This window comes from Ictidomys tridecemlineatus, chromosome 11, assembly GCF_052094955.1.
Source record: "Ictidomys tridecemlineatus isolate mIctTri1 chromosome 11, mIctTri1.hap1, whole genome shotgun sequence".
Classification (NCBI taxonomy): domain Eukaryota; kingdom Metazoa; phylum Chordata; class Mammalia; order Rodentia; family Sciuridae; genus Ictidomys; species Ictidomys tridecemlineatus.
Genome location: NC_135487.1, coordinates 69,124,353 through 69,145,798, shown reverse-complemented (window position 1 = coordinate 69,145,798; position 21,446 = coordinate 69,124,353). Strand labels below are relative to the sequence as shown.

The window sequence follows — 21,446 nt, the reverse complement described above, 5'->3', positions numbered from 1 at the left end:
TGTGTGCCACCATGTTCATCTCTAGTTGTGAATTCTTTTAACTTTTGTTTATCATGTAAAGTTTTTATTTCATTATCAGATCTGAAGCTTAGTTTTCTGGGTATAGTATTCTTGATAGGTATCCATTTTCTTTAGGAGCTTGGTATGTATTATTTCAAGACCTCCTAGCTTTGAGCATGTGGATTGAGAAAGCAGCTGAGATCTGAGCTTAGATCCATATCAATTCTCTCTAAACATAATCTGACCTTTTTCTCTGGTAGCCTTTAAAATTCTATCATTGTTCTGTATGTTAGGCACCTTGTTGTGGGTCTATTGTAACTTTATAAATTTGGGGTCTTTTAAGCCTCCTGTATTTGATTTTCCATTTCATTCTTTAGGTTTGTGAATTTTTCTGATATTATTACAATGAAAGGTTGTTCATTCCTTTGGTTGGTATTTCTGTGCCTTCACCTATCCTGATAAATCTTAAATTTAATCTTCTAATGTTTTCCCATATTTCTTGGAAATTCTGTTAGTGGTGTCTTAACATCTTTTCTCCCTGGTCATCTTTATTTTATATATTATATATTTTGTTTTCATTGCCTGAAACTTTGTTTTCTAAGTGGTCTAGTCTTTTGGTGATGCTTTCCATTGAATTTTTAGTTTGGTTTATTGATTCCTTCATTTTGAGGATTTCTTCTTGATTTCTTTTCAAAATCTCTTTTATTGAAGGAATCTTTCACTCACTGCCTTCTCATAATCTTAATGTTATCTTTTGCGGAGCAGAAGATTTTAAGACCAGCTTACCAATTATTTCTTGCATGGATTGTGCCTTTAATGCATCTAAAAATCATTACTATTCCCAGGATTACCTAGGTTTTTTTCCTGTTATCTTCCAAGAATTTTAAAGTTTCAGACTTTACATGTAGACCTATGATCCATTTTAAGTTAATTTTTGTGAAGGATATACGATCTTTGTCTGTCTGCATTTATTTATTTATTTATTTATTTTATGTGGATGTCTTGTTCCAGCACCATTTGTTGAAAAGATTGCCTTTGTTCCATTATATTGCCTTTGCTCCTTTTGTCAAACATCTGTTGACTGTATTTATATGAACTTACCTCTGTGTTTTCTGTTGTTCCATTGATTTATTTGTCTATTCTTTTGCCAATACCACATTGTCTTAATATTGTACCTATATGGTAACTCTTGAAGTCTGGAAGTGTCAGTCGTCCAACTTTATTCTTTAATATTGCATTAGCTATTTTTTTATCTTGTCTTTATTTATATGAAGTTTAGAATAAGTGTGTTGGTATCCACAAATAATTTGCTGTATTTTTTATTAGCATTGCATTAAATTTATTTGTCAAATTGGGAAGAACTAACATTTTGACAGTATAAAGTCTTCTCATTCATGAATGTGGAATATCTATTTTTTCTTTGTTTTTTATCAATATAGTTTTGCAGTTTTCTTCATATAAATCTTGTGCTTATTTTCTTAGGCATAAACCTACTCTAACTTTCTCCCTTCTTTTTTTTTTTTTACTTTTGTAAACTTTTTTTTTGTGCTAATGTGAATGGTATTGTGCTTTTTATTTCAAATTCTTCTTGCTCTTGGCTGGTAGATAGGAATGCAGTTAGTCTTGTATTCTGCAACCATGGTATAATTATATATCAGTTCCAGGGGATTTTTGTCATTGTCTTTTGATTTCCTACATAGCCAATTGTGTCATCTCTGAGCAAAAGGTTTGTTTTTCCTTCTAACCCTTATATTTTTTCTTGACACATTGCAGTAGCTAGGAGTTCCAATATGATGTTGAAAAAGAATAGTGAAAAGAGACATTTTTGCTTTGTTTTTAATCTAATTTGATTATTTTTATTCTTTTATTTTTATTCATAAAACTTATTTTTTGCTTTTCAATTTTTTTATTTAATTGATTATATTTTTTAAATACATGACAGCAAAATGCATTACAATTCTTATTACACATATAGAGCACAATTTTTCATATCTTTGTATATAAAGTATGTTCACACCCATTCATGTATTTATACATGTACTTTGTTTTGGGGTTTTTTTTGACATTACAATTCTTATTACACATATATACCACAATTCTTCATATCTCTGTTTGTATGTAAAGTAGGTTGACATTCAATTTGTGTCTTCATATATGTACTTTGGATAATGATGTCCATTACATTCCACCATCCTCGCTAATTTCCTGCTTTGTCCCTTCCCCTCCCACCCCTCTTCCCTAACTATAATTCATCTATTCCTTCCATACTCCCCCTCCCTACCCCACTATGAGTCAGCCTCCTTATATCAGAGAAAACATTCAGCCTTTACTTCACACTACATCTCAAAGCCCTAGAAAAAGAAGAACAAATCAGCAGCAAAAGAGTAGAAGGCAAGAAATAATTAAAATTAGAGCTGAAATCAATGAAATCAAAACAAAAGAAACAATTGAAAAAATTGACAAAGCAAAAAGTTTGTTCTTTGAAAAAAATAAATAAAATTGACAGACCCTTAGCCATGTTAATAAAGAGAAGGAGAAAAGAGAACTCAGATTAACAGCATATGTGATGAAAAAGGTAATATCACAACAGACACTACAGAAATACAAAGGATAATTAGAAATTATTTTGAAATCTTATGCTCCAATAAAATAGAAGACATTGAAGGCATCGAAAAATTTCTTAACTCATAGGTTTTGCTTTTCATTTTTTGTATTTGGTTTTTATTTGGTTCATAATAGTTATACTTAACATTAGGATTTCTTTTGACATAATTATAAATGCGTGGTGCATAGTATCCTGTAATTAATTCACCAGTACTTGCTCTTACTCTCTCTTCTTCTTCCCCCTGTTCCCTTTCCTCTACTCTACTGATCTTTCTATTTATTTACATTTTTTAAAAATTAGTGTCTTGTGGGTATACATAATGATGAGATTCACTTTAGTATGTTCATATATGTATAGAGAGTTAGATCAGATTCATTGCACTATTTTTCCCATATCCTGTCCCACCTCCCTCTCCTTTAATCCTCTTCTTCTACTCTTTTTATCTTTTTTTATGTGAGATGATGGATTTTATTAACATAAAAGTATACATATTAATGCAAATCAGTGTAATATTTACATACCTACATTCATAGATATTAATAATATCAATATACCCTTATTTCACCTTTGATACCTTAGTACCCACTCTAGCTATAATAATCAATATTCTATTTTTTATTTGTTTTAATTAGTTACACATGGCAGTACAATGATCTTGACATATCATACATTTGAATCAGATGGGATATAATTTCTCATTTTTCTGGGTGTACAGGTTACAGAATTACATTAGTCATGCAGTCACGTATACACCCACAGCAATGATAATGTCTATTTTATTCTGTTATCCTTCCAAACCCCTCCTCTCCCCTCCCCTCCCATCACTTCTCTCTACCCAATCTAATGTAACCCACTTATTCCTCTTCTCAGACTATACTCAAAAGACCTAAAAACGGCATACTACAGGGACACAGCCACATCAATGTTTATAGCAGCACAATTCACAATAGCTAGACTGTGGAGCCAACCTAGATGCCCTTCAATGGATGAATGGATAAAAAAATGTGGCATTTATACACAATGGAATGTTACTCAGCACCAAAAAATAACAAGCCTTCTTGGGTTGGATTTTTTTGATACATTCTGGTTTTATTTTATTGTGATCAAAGCTGTTGTTCTCTTTTATGGAATTTACTGATATTTTATTTTTGACCCACTATATGGTATATGGTCACTTTTTCTGACTATACAGTGTGTACTTGATAGGAAGTATAACCAGTCCTCATTTTTTTTCTCTCTGTCCATTGTTCATTTAAATTCTCTCACCCTCAGCTCTCATCTTAGCAGGTCTTGGTGCTTACCCAGTGGTATAATCTAAACCTGCATAATTGAAAATCATGATCCAGGAGGTGTCTAATGTATCACCTGAGTTCCATAAGTATTCTTTTCTTCTTTAATTGTATAAAATCAGTCTTACCTCACTGTGTTCATCAGGGTCAACTGGACATGCCAGTATGGTGACTCTTTGGTTTGTTGTTTGTTTGCTCAAAACTGTCATAAATTCACAGTGCCCTGGTGGCAACTATAACGTTTGTTTTAGGAGATCTTTGCTTTCTGCCGTGAGACCTCCAAACCTGTAGAGTCTAGGGTTGTGGTAACAGGAAACACAAAATACACTATATCATTGGGAATGGTGTGTAAATAGGATTATACCTGCTTCCACTCATTGGATTCTAGACTCATGTAGTCTTTTTTTCTGGGACAAAGCATCATATAGAGATCTGTGATTTATTAAATATGCTGTGTCCCAGCCACATCAATGTTTATAGCAGCACAATTCACAATAGCTAAACTATGGAACCAACCTAGATGCCCTTCAGTAGATGAATTAATTTAAAAAACGTGGCATATATACACAATGGAATATTACTCAGCAATAAAAGAGAATAAAATCATGGCATTTGCAGGTAAATGGATGGCATTGGAGAAGATAATGCTAAGTGAAGTTAGCCAATCCCAGAAAAACAAATGCTGAATGCTTTCTCTGATATAAGGAGGCTGATTCATAGTGGGTTAGGGAGGGGGAGCATGGGACAATAGACGAACTCCAGATAGGGCAGAGGGGTGGGAGGGAATGGGAGGGGACAGGGAATTAGCAAGGATGGTGAAATGTGATAGACATTATTATCCAAAGTACATGTATGAAGACACGAATTGGTGTCAACATACTTTATATACAACCAGAGGTATGAAAAATTGTGCTGTCTATGTGTAATAAGAATTGGAATGCATTCTGCTTTAATTTAGTTTTTTTTGAATCAATAAAAAAATGTGTTCCAAAGAGTGATATTCCATCCTTTCATAATATTTTCTCTAAACTGGTACTTCAGTTATCCCTTTAGAAGGTAGTTTCAGTGTTTGGTTAGACTGGGTGTCTCTACATGCTATAGTATGTGTTAAAGCTGACAGATCACATTACTGGCCTACTTCAATGTAAAGGAGGTCTCCTATTCAAATGTTATGCTCTGTGGAGTTAGATACTTGTGGATTGTGTTTTCTGTAAGTCCCTATGTAGTGGTGTTACTAGAAGCTCTAAAGGCAGAAAACTAAAACTCTTACTCGAAATATGCATCTATCCTTGTCAGGATGATCTAATGACACTTTCAGTTTAGAAGGGACGCAGTATAATGAACATGTGATGAAGTGGCCTTTGGTCTCCTTGAAGAATGCTGCCCTTTTGGTGAGTCTATTGACTTCTGTTCCTAATGATTTGACTTTCAGAGGCAGAAGTAACTATATCAGCCTTGATAAGTGGTAGATCCTTCTATTGGTTTTATGCATAGCTTCTGTATCTACTACCTGGTCTGGTCATTCATGTGCCACTCATTTTATTCTGGGGTTGGCCAATGAAGAACGATGGCTAATGTCTATTGGCCAAGGTATTTTGTGTACTTGTTCTTAAATACCTCCAACATGGTACATGCTTCCTGGTGGGCTTTAAGGTGTGATATAAAATTCTTCACATTGTGCCTCATTCAGCTTATCTTAGACACTAACTATCTCTGATCTCTTTATCTCTTTTCTGTGTGTTTTCCTCCCAGACTTCTGACCAGATAGCCATGCCAACTGCTGTCTCCAAATCTATATAATTTCACTGCAGGTCATTTTTTTCCCCACACAAATGGATAATCTGGTACATTGCTCACAGATCTACCTATTAAATTATTTCTTTTTAATTTCTCTTATCATTCAGGATATCCATAATCATGTTTATTATGCAGTTGCTGTACTGTTAAGCTAGCATCCTCTTATCAATCCGACCCAACCATAAATCAGGCCTAGCTTTTTTCTCCCCTCTGACTGTTATTTAGTACCTGTCTTCCCACAGTGTCTCATACTACCTTAAGTAAAAGTCAAGAGAAAGGACCTGGTGCAACTGTGAGGGTTGACAAGGTTGTCTGGGCTACCTATTCATGAAATTTGTGCCCTGTGGTCCTGTTTGGGAACTGCACTGTGTGGGCATTATATGCTGTGATAGGAACTACAACCCCTACATCTTTTAGGTCTTCAATGGTACCACTAATCTCTGTTATCACTCCACATATACATACAATATGACTGAGAATTATGAAGATAGAGTGATTGGCTGAATTCTCAGAACTCCCTGTCTTGTAGGCATCTCTTTAGACAAACCAATTCTAACTAACTATTTTCAATAGATCTTTTAGGGACACCTATTATATATCAATCACTAATTATTATTATTATTATTAGTAGTAGTAATGGTAATAATAATATTACTGTAGTGAATTAGATCTGATTCTGTCTTCAAGGAGCTTATAGTCATGCAATTAGTATTCAATCAAACTCTATCAAAAACTCCACTATCTCTATCTGTGTTTTCCCCAGGCATCAGGTTTGATTAGGTGTGATAAAATAAGAAGTCAAAATTGAATCATTCCTTTGAAGTTTGGAATCAATACAGTCCTTAAAAAAATTGTAAAATAGTCAAAGAATTTCTTGCCTGAGGCTCCTGATTTTCCTTTTTATATTATTTCTCTTAGGTATGAGTTCTTGTCCATCTTAGATATCCCGTGTGCTCTTTTTCTTCCTATAATTTGCCCTTCCCATATAAATCACTTTTTAGGGAAAGGCATTAAAAATATATTTCATTCTAAATAGTAAGTGCTTAAGATTTAACTGCAACATATTTCTCTGTCAAGGATATTTATACCTCAACACTTGAAAAGGAACCTGAAACTACCACAGTAAATATCTGTAGTGCTTATTTGTGGTGCTATTTATTGAACAGGGAGAATTTTGTGGATGAGTGGAATATTCAGTGCTTTTCAAGTTAATCATACCATACCTAATGGTCATATACTCAACCAACAAGGCAGGACAGGACTAGCCAACATTTCTGCTAGTGTCTTCTAGTCAGGAAGCACAGATATTTATAATACTTGGTTAAAGAAAAGTACTTTGAAGTGTTGTCGTAAATGAGAAGTATTTGCCATTGGCATTGAAGAGAACTGTTCATCATTAAAGATAATCTGAATAAATATTCCTTCAAACCACTTCAAGGTTTTTTCCTTGTTCTTAATGTTTTAGTTATTATAAGCAAATTATTAAATTACTGAAATAATGAAGTAAATCTATCTGTGCATCTAGGTCTTCATAACTCTAAGAATTAGAGGTGTCCAAGTATAAAACATCACTTGCTTTAAGATATAAAGTTTAGTTTTTCCTTATGTTTTTCTGTTTTTAATAAAAGCATATGGAAAATACTAAATAAGAATCTTTTCTATTTCTTTCAGCATAGTACTATCAGTTTTAAGCACAAATCCCATCTGAACTCCCAGTTCTGGCAGCAGACTGCCTTCTAATGTGGTAGCAAGAGAGAGTGTTTGTTGATTCAGCTGTAAACTCCCCTAGGCTACTGAGATTACCAAGTATTTGAATTTTGGATGATGTTCCTGGTAAGCGAGGCCAATTGTTTATCAAAAAAGTGATTCAACAGCACTAATCACAGAAATGCCAGAAGTGGCCAAGCAATGAGTCCTCTTTGTCCATCAGGGTGGTCTTCATTAGAGACAATGACTGAAGCTAGTTTGGAGAGTCGGTTCATATCAAATAAAAGCATGCTTCTAAATGTCCATGTTGGCACTTTAGAGGACTTAATGGGAATATGCCAACCTGTGGCTAGCTGTTAGCTTGTTAGAACTTAGTGTTAATGGATTCATTTTACCTAAGCAGATTACTTCTTTGTTATCTTACATGAGTTGGATTTCATTGAGTAATTTTGTGTTTTCAGTTGTCACTCAAAAAATGGTGCTAAAAGTATGTGTGATTAAATCAACTGGTAAAAAATTATTTATTGTGTTCCTATTGTATGCAAAACTGTGCCCAGTAAAATTGTAGAATATATTTAAAAATAAAATATTATCCATAATTTAAGGAAATGAATAGTCTAGTTGGGAAACACAAAGTATATGTATAAAGAAAATAGATATCTATTGGCATACATATATGAATATGAAGATATCATCTGAGAAGTAAGTAATTATTATATAGTTCAGTGATAGGAGAGAGATTAACATAAAATGAAAGGATTAAAAAAGAATTTCCAGGGAAAAAAATGGACCTTGAGTTATACTGTTTGTGAAGAAATGGCTGGTAAAGAAGAGGACATTCCAAGCAGGGTAAATCACATGAGCAAAGCATTAAAGAATCACATGATTATCTCAATAGATGCAGAGAAAGCATTTGACAAAATACACCATCCATTCAGATTGTGACACTGAGAAACTATTAGAGAAGGAACAAGGAACATATCTGAACATTGTAAAAGCTATATACAAGAAACCCAAGGCCAACATCATTTTAAATGGAGAGAATATAAAAGCATTCCCTTAAAAATGCAAATCAAAACTACTCTAAGATATCATCTCACTCCAGTCAGAATGGCAGCTATTATGAAGACAAACAACAATAAGTGTTGGCGAGGATGTGGGGAAACACTCATACCTTGCTGGTGGGACTGCAAATTGGTGCAGCCAATATGGAAAGCAGTATGGAGATTTCTTGGAAAGCTGGGAATGGAACCACCATTTAACCCAGCTATCCTTCTCCTCGGACTATACCCGAAGGGCTTAAAAACAGAATACTACAGGGACACAGCTACATCAATGTTTATAGTAGCCCAATTCCCAGTAGCTAAACTGTGGAACCAACCTTGTGCCCTTCAGTGGATGAATGGATTTTTAAAATGTGGCATATATACACAATGGAATATTACTCAGCAATAAAAGAGAATAAAATCATGGCATTTTCAGGTAAATGGATGGCACTGGAGAAGATAATGCTAAGTGAAGTTAGCCAATAATGCTGAATGATTTCTCTTATATAAGGAGGCTGACTCATAATGGGGTAGGGAGAGACAGCATGGGAAGAATAGATGAACTCTAGATAGAGCAGAGGGGTGAGAGGGAAAGGGAGGGGGCAGGGGGTTAGTAATAATGGTAGAATGTGATGGACATCATTATCCAAAGTACATATATGAAGACATGAATTGGTGTGAACATACTTTATATACAGAGATATGAAATGTTGTGCTCTATATGTGTAATAAAAATTGTAATGCATCCCAATGTCATGTATTTAAAAAATAAAATCAATTAAATTTTTTAAAAATGAATAAATATCAGTTCTTTTCACTGTCAAAAAAAAAACAAGGATGCAGACTTTGACAACTTCTGTTCAACATAGTCCTTGAAACCATAGCCAGAGCACTTAGATAAAAGAAAGAAATTGAAGGGCTATGAATAGGAAAAGAAGAGCTCAGGCTATCTCTATTTGCTGATAACATGATTCTATATTTAGAAGACCCCCCAAAAAACTCCACCAGTAAATTTCTAGAACTCATAAATGAATTCAGCAAAGTAGGAGGAAGCTAAGATTTCAACTCACTCCAGTCAGAATGGCAGCTATTAAGAATACAAACAACAATAAGGGTTAGCAAGGATGTGAGGGAAAAGGCACACTCATATATTTCTGGTGGGATTGCAAATTGGTGCAGCCAATATGGCAGTATGAAGATTCCTAGGAAAACTGAGAATGGAACCATAATTTGGCCCAGCTATCCCACTCCTTGGTCTATACCTAAAGGACTTAAAAACAGCATACTACAGGAACACAGTCACATCAAGGTTTATAGCAGCACAATTCACAATAGTGAAACTGTGGAACCAACCGAGATGCCCTTCAGTAGATGAATGGATAAAGAAAATGTGGTATATATACACAATGGAATATTATTCAGCATTAAGAGGGAATAAAATCATTGAATTTTCTGGTAAATGGTAGGAGTTGGAGAATATAATGCTAAGTGAAGTTAGCCAATCCCATAAAATCAAATGTCAAATGTTTTCTCTGATTTCAGGAGGCTGATCATAATGGGCCTGGGAGGATAGGTATGGGAGGATTATATGAGCTATAGATAGGACAAAGGGGAGGAAGGGGAAAGAGAGGTGATATGGGGGTAGGAAAGATGGTGGAATCAGATGGATTTCATATCCCCAAGTACATGTATGAAGACATGAATGGTGTGCCTCTACTTTGTTTACAACCAGAGATATGAAGAGTTGTGCTCTATATGTGTAATATGCATTATAATGCATTCTGATGTCATATATATCAAATAAAATTTTTTTAAAAGATTATTTTTAAAAAAAGGAGTAGGAAGCAAAATGAATACCACTAAGTCAATTGCATTCCTATACTCCAATGATGAATCAGCTGAATGACAAATTAGGAAAACCATCCCATTCACAGTAGCCTCAAAAAAAAACACTTAGGGATCAGTCTAACATAAGAGGTGAAGGGTCTCTACAATGAAAACTACAAAATAATAAAGAAAGAAATTGAAGAAGACCTTAGAAGATGGAAAAACCTCCCATGTTCTTGGATAGGCAGAATTAATATTGTCAAAATGGCCATATTACCAAAAGTGCTACACAGATTCAGTGCAGTTCCTATCAAAATCCCAATGATGTTCTTCATACAAATAGGAAAATCAGTCATGAAATTTATCTAGAAAATAAGTGGCCCAGAATAGCTAAAGCAATCCTTACTGAGAAAAGCAAAGCAGGTAGCATCACAATACCAGACCTTAAATTATACTACAGAGGCATAGTAACAAAAATAGTATGGTAGTGGCACTAAAATAAGCAAGAAGACACTGTAACAGAATAAAAGACAGACAAATCTACAACAATACAGTTACCTTGTACTAGACAAACACACCAGAAACACTGGAGAAAAGGTAGCCTCTTCAACAAATGGTGCTAGGGAAACTGGAAATCCACATATAGCAAAATGGAATTAAACCTCTGTTTCTCATCATGCACAAAAATCAACTCTTAAGTGGATCAAAGATCTAGGAATTAGACCAGAAGCTGTAGTAGAAGAAAAGATAAACCCAACACTTCAACAGGAACTGACTTCCTGAACAAGACTCCTAAAGCACAGAAATAAAATAAAAAATCAAAAAAATGAGATGACATTAATCTAAAAAGCTTATTCACAGCAAAAGAAACAATCAAGATCATGAAGAGAACCAACATAAATGAAGAAAATCTTTGCACCTGCACCTCAGATAGGGCATTAATTTCTAGGATATATGAAAAATATTTAGAAAAAAAAGCTTAATGCCAAAAAACAAAAACAAAAAAAAAACAAATAACTTACTCAATAAATGGGCAAAGGAACCAAACAGACCCTTCTCAAAAGAAGAAATACAATTAATCAACATATCAGAAAAGTGTTCAACATCTCTAGGAATTAGAGAAATGCAAATTAAAACTACACTAAGATTACATCTCACTGCAGTCAGAATGACAATTATTGAGAATGTGTGTAATTACAAATGTTGGCAAGGATGTCAAGAAAAAGGAACTCATACGTTGTTGGTGGGACTACAAATTGGTGCAACCCCTTTGGAAAGCTATATTGAGACCCTTCAAAAAAACTAGGAATGGAACCACCATCTGACCCAGTTATCCCACTCCTCAGCATATATTCAGCAGATTTAAGATCAGCCTAATACACTGACATAGCCACATCAATGTTTATAGCAGCACAATTCACAATAGCCAAAATATGGAACCAACCTATGGTTGTCCTCTAACAGATGAATGGATAAATAAAGTGTGATATATTTACACAATGGAATATTACTCAGCCATAAAGAATGACTTTATATCTTTTGCCAGTTAATAGGTGAATCTGGAAAATATCACACTAAGTGAAATAAGCTGAACCCCAAATGCCAAAGGTCATATATTTTTGCTGATATGTGGAAGCTAAACCATAATAAAGGCAGAGGGTGGGTAAGAAGTTGTTCAGTAGATTTGAAAAAGGGGAATGAAAGGAAGGGAGGGGGAACAGGAATAGGAAAGACAGTAAAATAAACCTAACCTAATTTTCCTATGTACACTATGAAAATACCTAAGTGAATCCCACCATAGTGCCAACCCACAAAAATGGGATCCTAATTTGAGTAAGATATATCCCATGCTTATATAATTTTTATCAAGATGGATTCACTGTCATTAACTAAGAAGAACCTATACATTTGTTTTCAAAGGTAGGTAGTGATTATATACCATCTCCTCACAGCAATAAAATTTTGCTTTATTAATCAACTAACTTCCCACTCTATGCCAAAACATACACAGAAAATGATGAAATCTTTGAGATAAAGAGTCTTCAAAATATACATTCCATGAAGCTAGAAATTTTATTGTTGTTGTTGTTGTTACCTAATGTATATTCAGTACCAAGAAAGGTGCCTGACGTAACTCTGTTGAATGAGTAAACCAATGGATATTCTTTTTATTTTTATTTTTTGGTACTGGGGATTGAACTCAGGGACACTCAACCACTGAGGCCACATCCCCACCCCTGTTTTGTAGTTTATTTAGAGACAGGGTCACACTGAGTGAACTTTGAAATCGATCTTCCTGCCTCAGCTTCCTGAGCTGCTGGGATTACAGGCATGCTCCACTTCCCTGGATGGATATTATTTAAGACATTCAGAAGAATTCTGAATAAGTTGGATAGATAGATACTGAGTACCTAAAATTATATTTATCCAAACACATGTATCAGATGATGACCATCCTGTTACCTCCAAAACAATTCTAAATAAAAAAAAGTTCAATGAATAAATTCTACGTTTTCTCTAAAGATCTTCAAATCATTACAAACTGTTATCTCTAAAAGAGAATGATTGTCTAAAATACCAAATACCAATTACCTCTTCTAAAAATTTTATTGAACTATAATTGTCATCTAACAAATTGCATATATTTAAATTATTCGAATTCATAATAATTTGATAATTTTTGACATGTATAAATTGTGAAACGATCACCAGAATCAAGATAGTGAACCCATTCATCAAATCCCCAAAGTTCCTTGTTCACAATTATAATCCTCATTTCTATCCTTTCTTCTCACTTCCTCCCCAGGCTATCATGAGAGGTCTGCATTTTTGTCATACAAATTAATTTTAAAATTAAATGTTTATTATAGTTTTGTGTGGCTTTTGGAAGAATTAATGTGGACTTTCCAATTGACTTGTGGGTTCCTTTAAGAATGATTTAAAAAATACTGTGAAAACTATTTAAGAGTCTTTATTTGGAACAGAGAATATATGTTGTTATCATAGGAATTTTAGTGTCTTTGTTGTTCTGAGGATTTTCTCTGATGTGTTTTTAGGATGCTACACATATGGAATTCAGCTGTGCTATATTTTCTGCTCAAGTATATGGAATTACTAAAGGGAAAATATATGAATAGGAATATCTGCAAAATTTTTCAACACTATCATAATAAAAACAATCTGTTTTTGATGACTCTTTAGATCTGAAACAGCAAAAGAGAATGAAAGAGAGCTAGATACCTAGATGAATTCTTTTGTTTTTTTATGCACTCATTTTTCCAAAAGCTCATACTTTCTCTCTATGGTTTTCCCAATAAACAAAACATCTCCTTCATTTGCATGCTTCCTATGCTAAAGTTTAGTTTCTATAGTTAACTTGGAAAGTGAATTTATTACTTTGACCCTTTTAAGTATTTTTGTTAGCATTTTTGGATGGCTTATTCTCACATAGAAAAGTTAATTTTAATCTTTTTTTTATTACATTCCTGCTTGGAATTCCCATATAGCTGATTTGATGTATATTTCCACAAATGCTAGGAACCAAAATTCTATGACTGTATGCTGGATCCCTATCTCAAATCCAAATTCTCCGCTTAAAGAACCTCTCTTTCTTTGAATACATTCTTTCTTGTTTGAATATGTTAAATTTCAGTTCTGTAGAACTCATAATAATTTTGCGTGGGTTTTTTCCAACAAAGGATAACTTTTGAAAATGCGTAAGTAAAAATATAATTACTCAAATAGAATACATTTATAAATTTGGCCATTAATTCAGGTCATTGGATATTTATTTAATTTACTATATACTCAATACCAGACTAGGCTTTATTTTACTTTTCCCTTTAGGAATTCATAATTTACATATTGGTTGTACCTTTTTATGGCTATTTTTTCTAACAGCTATATTTATCTTTACTTTGTTCAGACTTACAAACTACTGAAGAAATAAGTTTAAGCCAAACCATACTGTGTTTTGTGTATTTCAAGTACAAATGACATAAAAGCCAATGAGAATTGGAAATTTCCATAAGTTTTAAATGACCTAAGGGTTATCTATAACAATAGAATATTTTAAAGCTACCTTACAAAATATCAGAAAAGTTTGAATTATCCAAAATATGTACTTTATTTTTAAACTGTTATTGTAATTTAACATGCTGTTTCCTCCAAAACAATACAAAATCTGAGCTTCACTAATTTTATCTGTGGGCTAGTTCAATGAATAAATCTTTTTTCTCTCTAAAAGTCTTCATATCATTATAAACTATTGCCTACCACAAGCAAATCGTTATCTTGATCACCAGTATCAATTAGCTTTTGTGTTTTTTACAGTTTTTTTGTAGGTACAATTAACATAAAATAAGCTCCATGTATTTAAATTGTATAATTGGATAATTTTTCACATATGTATAACCTGTGAACCATTATCAAATCAAGATAATGAGCTTTTCTGTCAAACCCAACAATTTCATTATTCACCTTTTATAATCCCTTCCTTCTGTGCTTCCTGCTCCTTTCTTTTCAGGCTACCTCTGATATGTTTATGTCACTATAGATTAATTTGTCTTTTCTAAGGAAATATTTATATAGACATATTCATATAGTATGTACTTTGGGGGTGGCAGTCGGTTTCTGGCTTCTTCACTTAACATAAACATTTTTAGATTCATGCAAGTTGTTTCATTTTATGCATATACCTTCATTGGTTTACTCATTGTGTTTACTTATTTGTTGATTGTTTATCCACTTACTATTTTAACTACAAAGACTATATGTTTCAATAGAAAACAGAAACCTTATTGCTCCTATAGGAAAACTACTAACGTGTTCAATGTATGCAATAAAGTGTCATATATTAATTCTGTTAGGATGCTAACTTTTGAGCTTTCTTATTTACTTTCAAATAAGAAAGACAATATTTTACTTTTATGATTTCCTAGGAAACTAATGAATTTTGCTAGTGCTTTGGTTCCCAGGTTTTGCTATAAAAAATGCATGTGAATTAGTCTCCAGCCTTTAGTGATTAGAAAATAATAAAACTTTGTTTTTACTGGAGAGAATGCTGAATCACTCTTAGAGCTACAAACAGATGTGAAAGGCCTGAAAATAAAAGGCACATTTGTATTTATTATTTTTAAAGCTACTTCCTTTTTCTGCTTCTTGGTAAAAATTGGTGGTCACACTATTTCTACTAAGAAGACACCACAAGTCAGGCTGTTCTTCCTTTTTCTCACTAAGCCATTATATTTTCAATTGTGATATGATGACTTAGTAAGATACTGAAGCATGGTGTGGGCGAAAATGTTTTGACTTGTCAACATCAATGTTATTTTGAATTACAAAAATGAATTAAAGCATCTTTATTAGATTTTTGGTTTTATTTTTATTTTTCTTATATATTTTATGCCAACATAATTTTTAAAGTGGAAAGTGTAGATTCTAATATTATACTTTTTGCCTTTTAATCTGTAAACTCTCTGAAATTTTGTTGCTTTGCAAAGACGCCCATGTCCTGTAGTTTGATTTACAGTTTGAGAACTAAATTTAAGCATTAAAAAAGTTTCCTTGGTAGATATGTTATCATTAAAGTTGATCAAGTTAACTCTAGTTTTTATACTTTAAAATGTCTTACTTAAAAGTCAAGCTCTCTACTCAGAAGTAACTCAGGTATGAATTTTTACAGTAATGAAAAAGTTATTTGGCTAAGTTTCTAAGCTATCCTGTGTACAAAGGTAATGTGTTTCTGAGCATTTCAATGTAGTTTTAATTTTAAAATATTTAATTACTTGACTATAATATGAGATCAGATTTATTGACATCTTTTATCTTGTTCTCTTTTTCTTTGGAATTTTATTTGTTTTTAATATTCCTTTACTAATATTTTAACTCTCTAAAGTAGGGACAAAGGGGTGGGGATGTGACTCAGTAGTAAAGTGTTTGCCTATCGTGGCAAATCAAAATAAGGAGGAAAGATTCACACATATATGAAATCTATTAAATCACCTTAGTAATTTTTCTTACTGTTTTATTGAGCTGGATGTGGTGACACATACCTATAATCCCAGAAAATTGCAAAGCTGAGTCAAGAGGATGGCAAGATCAAAGGATTCAGCAACTTAGTGAGGCCCTAAGCAACTTAGTGAGACCTTGTCTTAAAATAAAAGTAAAAAGGCCTGAAAATGTTGCTCAGTGGTTAAGCAACACTGGATTCAATCCCTGGTACCAAAATATATAAAGAAAATTTAAAAAGCCCACAAAGAACTATATGAAACATGTATTTCACATATAATTATAAGACAAATACCCTGGTAAGTACCACAGAGGTAGAACTGCCAGTTACCCCAGCCAACCACAAGTTCATCTCTCTTGCTCAAATTAAGCAGTTCCTAACTGTTTTTCTTTTATATTCTATTACTTAAGTATGCATCCTTAAAAATAATTGTTTAGGCATGTGTGTTTTATTTGCTAAATGTTTTTTTCAGTCAGCTATTTTATAACTGTGACTAAAAGACATAACCAGAACAACTGTAAAGGAGGAAAAGTTTATTTGAGGGCTCACAGTTTCAGAGGTCTTAGTCCATTGACTGCAGGCTCCATTCCTCAGGCCTCAAGGTGAGGCTGAACATCATGGCAGAAGAGTATGGCAGAGGGAAGTGACTCACATGAAGATCAGGAAGCTGAGAGAGAGACTCCACTTGCCAGATACAAATATATACCCCCAAGTCACACCCCCAGTGCCCCACCTCCTACAACCACACCCTACTTTCAGTTACCACTCAATTAATCCCATCAGGTGATTAATTAATTAATTGGGTTAAGGCTCTTGTAACCCAATCATTTCTTGTCTGAATCTTCTTGTGTTGTCTCACATGTGAGTTTTTGGGGGACACCACACATCCAAATCATCACATCTTTCAGTCTACCAATTCTCCCCCATTCCAAATTTTCCCCTTAAAATTTAGTTGTTGAAGCTCCCCCATTACTTGGCCTTATAAAGTTTTGCTTAGTCTAATTTTGTTACAGACTCATGGTGTAATTCTGATAATTCTTTGTTCTGTGTATTTCTTGAAAATTGGTTGTCATATTACAGAGTCCTGACCATATTCATGTTTGTTTGTTTCTTTGTTTTGGCAAGAAAATGGGTGATAGTGTGTTCTTTCATCAAGTAGCACATAATGTCTAGTATCTCTCTTTTCTGTGTGTGTGATGTTAGTAACAGTTTAAACTCAGTGTCAAATCCATTACATCATTTGCAGGATTGCAAAATGAATGGTTTTTTTAAACTCTATTATTTTTTATTTATTGGCTGGAATATATTTTCTTATCTATTATTTGGATAATAAAGGTAAAGTACATATAGGAAAGGAAAAATAAATGCTTGGTGGTTCACCTTTTTTTAAACTACATTTCCAGATAGAGTTGACTCCCTTTCATCTTTATACACAGGAAGTTTTTGTTGTTGTATTTTGACAACAGCCTTCCTTACTTCCTTGTATTCTGATGTGACAAGGTGTTCTAGGATCATCTGGAAAATGGACAAGCTATGATTTTTTCCATGGTGATGCTGTGAACCAGGGTCTGAACTGGTTGTAAACTAGTACTCAGGGATCAAAAGTGGCAAGCAGACATGTTGTCTTCTATTTCCAAAGAGGTCAGTCAGTCAACAGCAGCAAATTTCTGCCAGATTTTGTCCTAGTTGGTGGGAATAGAGTTGTGAATGGTATATTATATTCAAGCAGTTTACAACCTGATAAGGAAAATAAAATAGGCCAAAACCCCAGGTTAAGTGCTTATGTTGGACTTGAGAATAGTTTGTGAGTTCTTAGGGGGAAAAGAAGTATTTAAAGATGAAGTACAGCTTTTTGGCTTGGAAATTTGTGGATAAGGGTAAAGAGGAAATGCAGAATGAGAGAGGAACATACTGGAGAAGATACTCTGTTCAAATTTGACAACTCACTTACAATAGAAACTAGAGCAGAGGTGTCTTGATACAAGTTGATGGTGATTTTTCCCCTTAAATAAAGCAATGAAGGGTGTGTTCAAGAGAAAGGTTCAAAACTGTCAGGAGAAGAATCTAATTATATATATATATATATACACACACACACAATATTAACATAATTCAACCTGATTCCCTTTGATTAGTGAAGCAATCAACAAGTCTATATTAAGCATATCCATAATAACTGTTCCAAAATTTCTAGAAATCTAATCTGGTGCTTAGTATTTGAGGTACCACTGCCTTTTCTTTTGTCTGAAGTGTCCCTGACTTTACTTTTTCTCCACAGAATCCAAGTTTTAAATCAGGCTTTTAATCTGTCAAAGCATATCTGTTTTAATCCAGTCTTGAGGAATAAACATCACTTTTTAAATTTGTTTTTCTTTTTAGAACTAGTTTTGCTGTCCCATCTTACTTGTTGGGTTTTTACCCCCATCACATTTATCCCTTAACTAAGCTACCTATTCTGGCTGACATTAATATTTCATCTTCAGCCTTCTTTGCTTTTAAAGTTGCTGGCATCCATAAGGCACTGGGTTCCATCCTCAGCAACACATAAAAATAAATAAAGTACGTGTACTATCTCCATCTACAACTAAAGAAAAAAGAGTTGTATTTGATTGTTGCATTTTCCTTACTTTTTCCCCTTTTGTTCATGTCAATGAGAAACACTGAAACAACTGTGTGATAAAATCAATACAAATGAAACCATAATTATTAGCTTATCATTATTGAAATTAATCATAGTGTATCAAATTTTGATTCATTACTTCAGTATGAATTTTAATCTACCCATTTTAGAGTAACATCTTAGGACTTTGCTTCGATTTTATTAGCATTATGATTCGCTTCTGTTTCCGGAAATAATTTTAGATTGCTAGTATTATTTCCAAAAAAGTAAAAATGTTATTCTTGTGCAATATGAGCATAAGTCAAAGATTTTATTATCAATTGATGATGAAACCAGTAAGACACTGAGTTCAAATTGCATTTTGGGAGCTGAGTATTTACAGACAATTAAATATGGGATGTTACAATAAGATACTTAGATACAAAATTTACTAATACCCTGGATATTAAGCCATATTGTTTGTTTTGAGTGTTGTTTTTTCGAACCAAACTATCAAAAACTCTACATGTTCACATATAGTTATTATACAGTAAATCTAACATAATAAATTCATCTAATCCTCAGTGGCCATGTTTTCTATGGGATGTTGAAAGGATATGACACACTCCTTTTTTGCCTCACATTCAAGTTGTAATATTTTTTAATAAGATTTCCATTCTCTTACATTGGATCAGAGAATTTTCTTTAGGTTTGAGGATTGTTTGTGTAATTGATAAAGTAAGTTCTCTTTTAGTATACTTTGTTTTATATTCCAATGTTAACTATCTAATGTGATTTTTAAAATAGTGATCTTTTGAAGAGTATAAGTTGCTTTAAGTGGGCATGAAAGGAAAAGGGTGTTTTTATATTATTAATAGATTTAAAGTAATTTGATATGAAATAAACTCTATTTTTATATCCCCTAGGGTTTTCCAGGAGATATTGGGATTCCTGGACAAAATGGCCCTGAAGGACCAAAGGTAAAAAAAAAAAAAGTCTGATATGGATAGCTAATCTCAATTCTCAATGAATGGGAAAATGAAAAAGGAACTAATGAATATCAGAACACTTAAGACACTTTTTGATGTCAGGATTCAGGTAACTCAAAATGATTTTCCTGATTTGATATAGAATTAGTTATTATTAGGATAATGTTTTGAATCATATAACTCACTCCAAAAAAGATTTTGTTGAAGATATGGAAAAGCACATAAAAATTCTGAAAGCCATAGCATACAAATAATGAATGAGAATTTTCTGACCATTAAAAGTCTTTAGGGCCAATAACATATAACTGATTAAAATAAAAGAAAACCTATGGTATCCTGGAACCTTTACATATCACAAAATAGCTAACGAAACATTAATAATCCAGCAGGATTATTAGATATTACCCCCATTTACAAATTGATAAGTTATTCGCTCACAATTAAACAAATATCAAATATCCTTTGCTGTTATTGTGTACATATACTAGGAATTACTTATAGAAAATTTAAATACTAAGCTTTGCACACAGGCTACCATAAAATCTGGGCATTATAAGCAAATATACATTGTGAATAAAGATATGAAAAAATGAATCCTGGAAGAGTGGCAAGTTATGAAATATAGATGGAGGGGAAGGTGTCAATTGAGGAAAGAAGGGGAGAGGAAAGGATAGGAGAAACCGGAAAAAAAATTAGTAGCTTTGTTTGATAATATAACTGTACTAGACTGTATAATGTATACTGCAGTAAATTTATAGAAGTCATTTAATTTTTACAGCAGCATTATTAGATATTACCCCCATTTATAAATTAATAAGTTATTCACTCACAATTAAACAAATATCAAGTGGTATACCCAGAATTTTAACACGGATATATTTGCCAAGTCTAAGCTATAAACAGCTTAGCTTGGGAATTAAAATGTGGAGAACATTCATTATCATGTTGAATAGTTTCTACTTTATTCTATGGGCATCACAAAGTAATCAAATATATTTAAGTAGTAAAGTATCCTACATGGTTTATTTTTTGAAAATATACCTCATATGTCAATAAGGAGAGTGTTTTAAAGATCAGAAAAACTGAAGGCAGGGACATAAACTGTAAAAAGCTAGGTAAAAACTGATAGAGCTCTGAAATAACATTCATTCATTTATCTATTCAGCAAATTTTGCTGAATATTTGCTATCTCTTATATTTAATACAGCAATTGTGCTATACCCTAAGGCTACAAAATGAAAAAAATCTTTATCCCTACTTTCAAGAAATAAAATCTATATACACATAAAAGCCTTTATAATATAAAAATGAATAGTGAATACTATATAATACATAATGCTTTGAGAGAAAAAGCTTTGCAAAAAAGATAGAATTTGAGCTAACATTGATGAATAAGTAAGAATTTCCAAAGCAGCTAAATGAGATGTATAGCATTCAGGAATAGGAAACTAGTGAAGCAATGAAGATATAATATTTGGAAAATATTTAAACTAAAAGTTATGCATTGTTTATATGAAATTAAAATTTAACTGGGCATTTGTATTTTGTCTGAAAACACTATGTGCCACCTACAAGGT

The 21,446-nt window shown here is 33.0% G+C and overlaps 1 protein-coding gene across 4 annotated transcripts in view; it reads left to right on the top strand.

The window, feature by feature from the left end:
- Col24a1 (collagen type XXIV alpha 1 chain) overlaps positions 1-21,446 on the top strand; it is a 378,847-nt gene that overhangs the window by 141,475 nt on the left and 215,926 nt on the right. For all 4 annotated transcript variants that reach the window (XR_013427880.1, XM_078026639.1, XM_078026638.1 and 1 more), the window contains one exon: positions 19,807-19,860. Coding sequence is in view for 3 of the 4 variants with exons in the window: in XM_078026639.1 (XP_077882765.1) it covers positions 19,807-19,860 (54 nt within the window). In the remaining variant the exon portion in view is untranslated. The remainder of the gene's footprint in view (positions 1-19,806; positions 19,861-21,446) is intronic.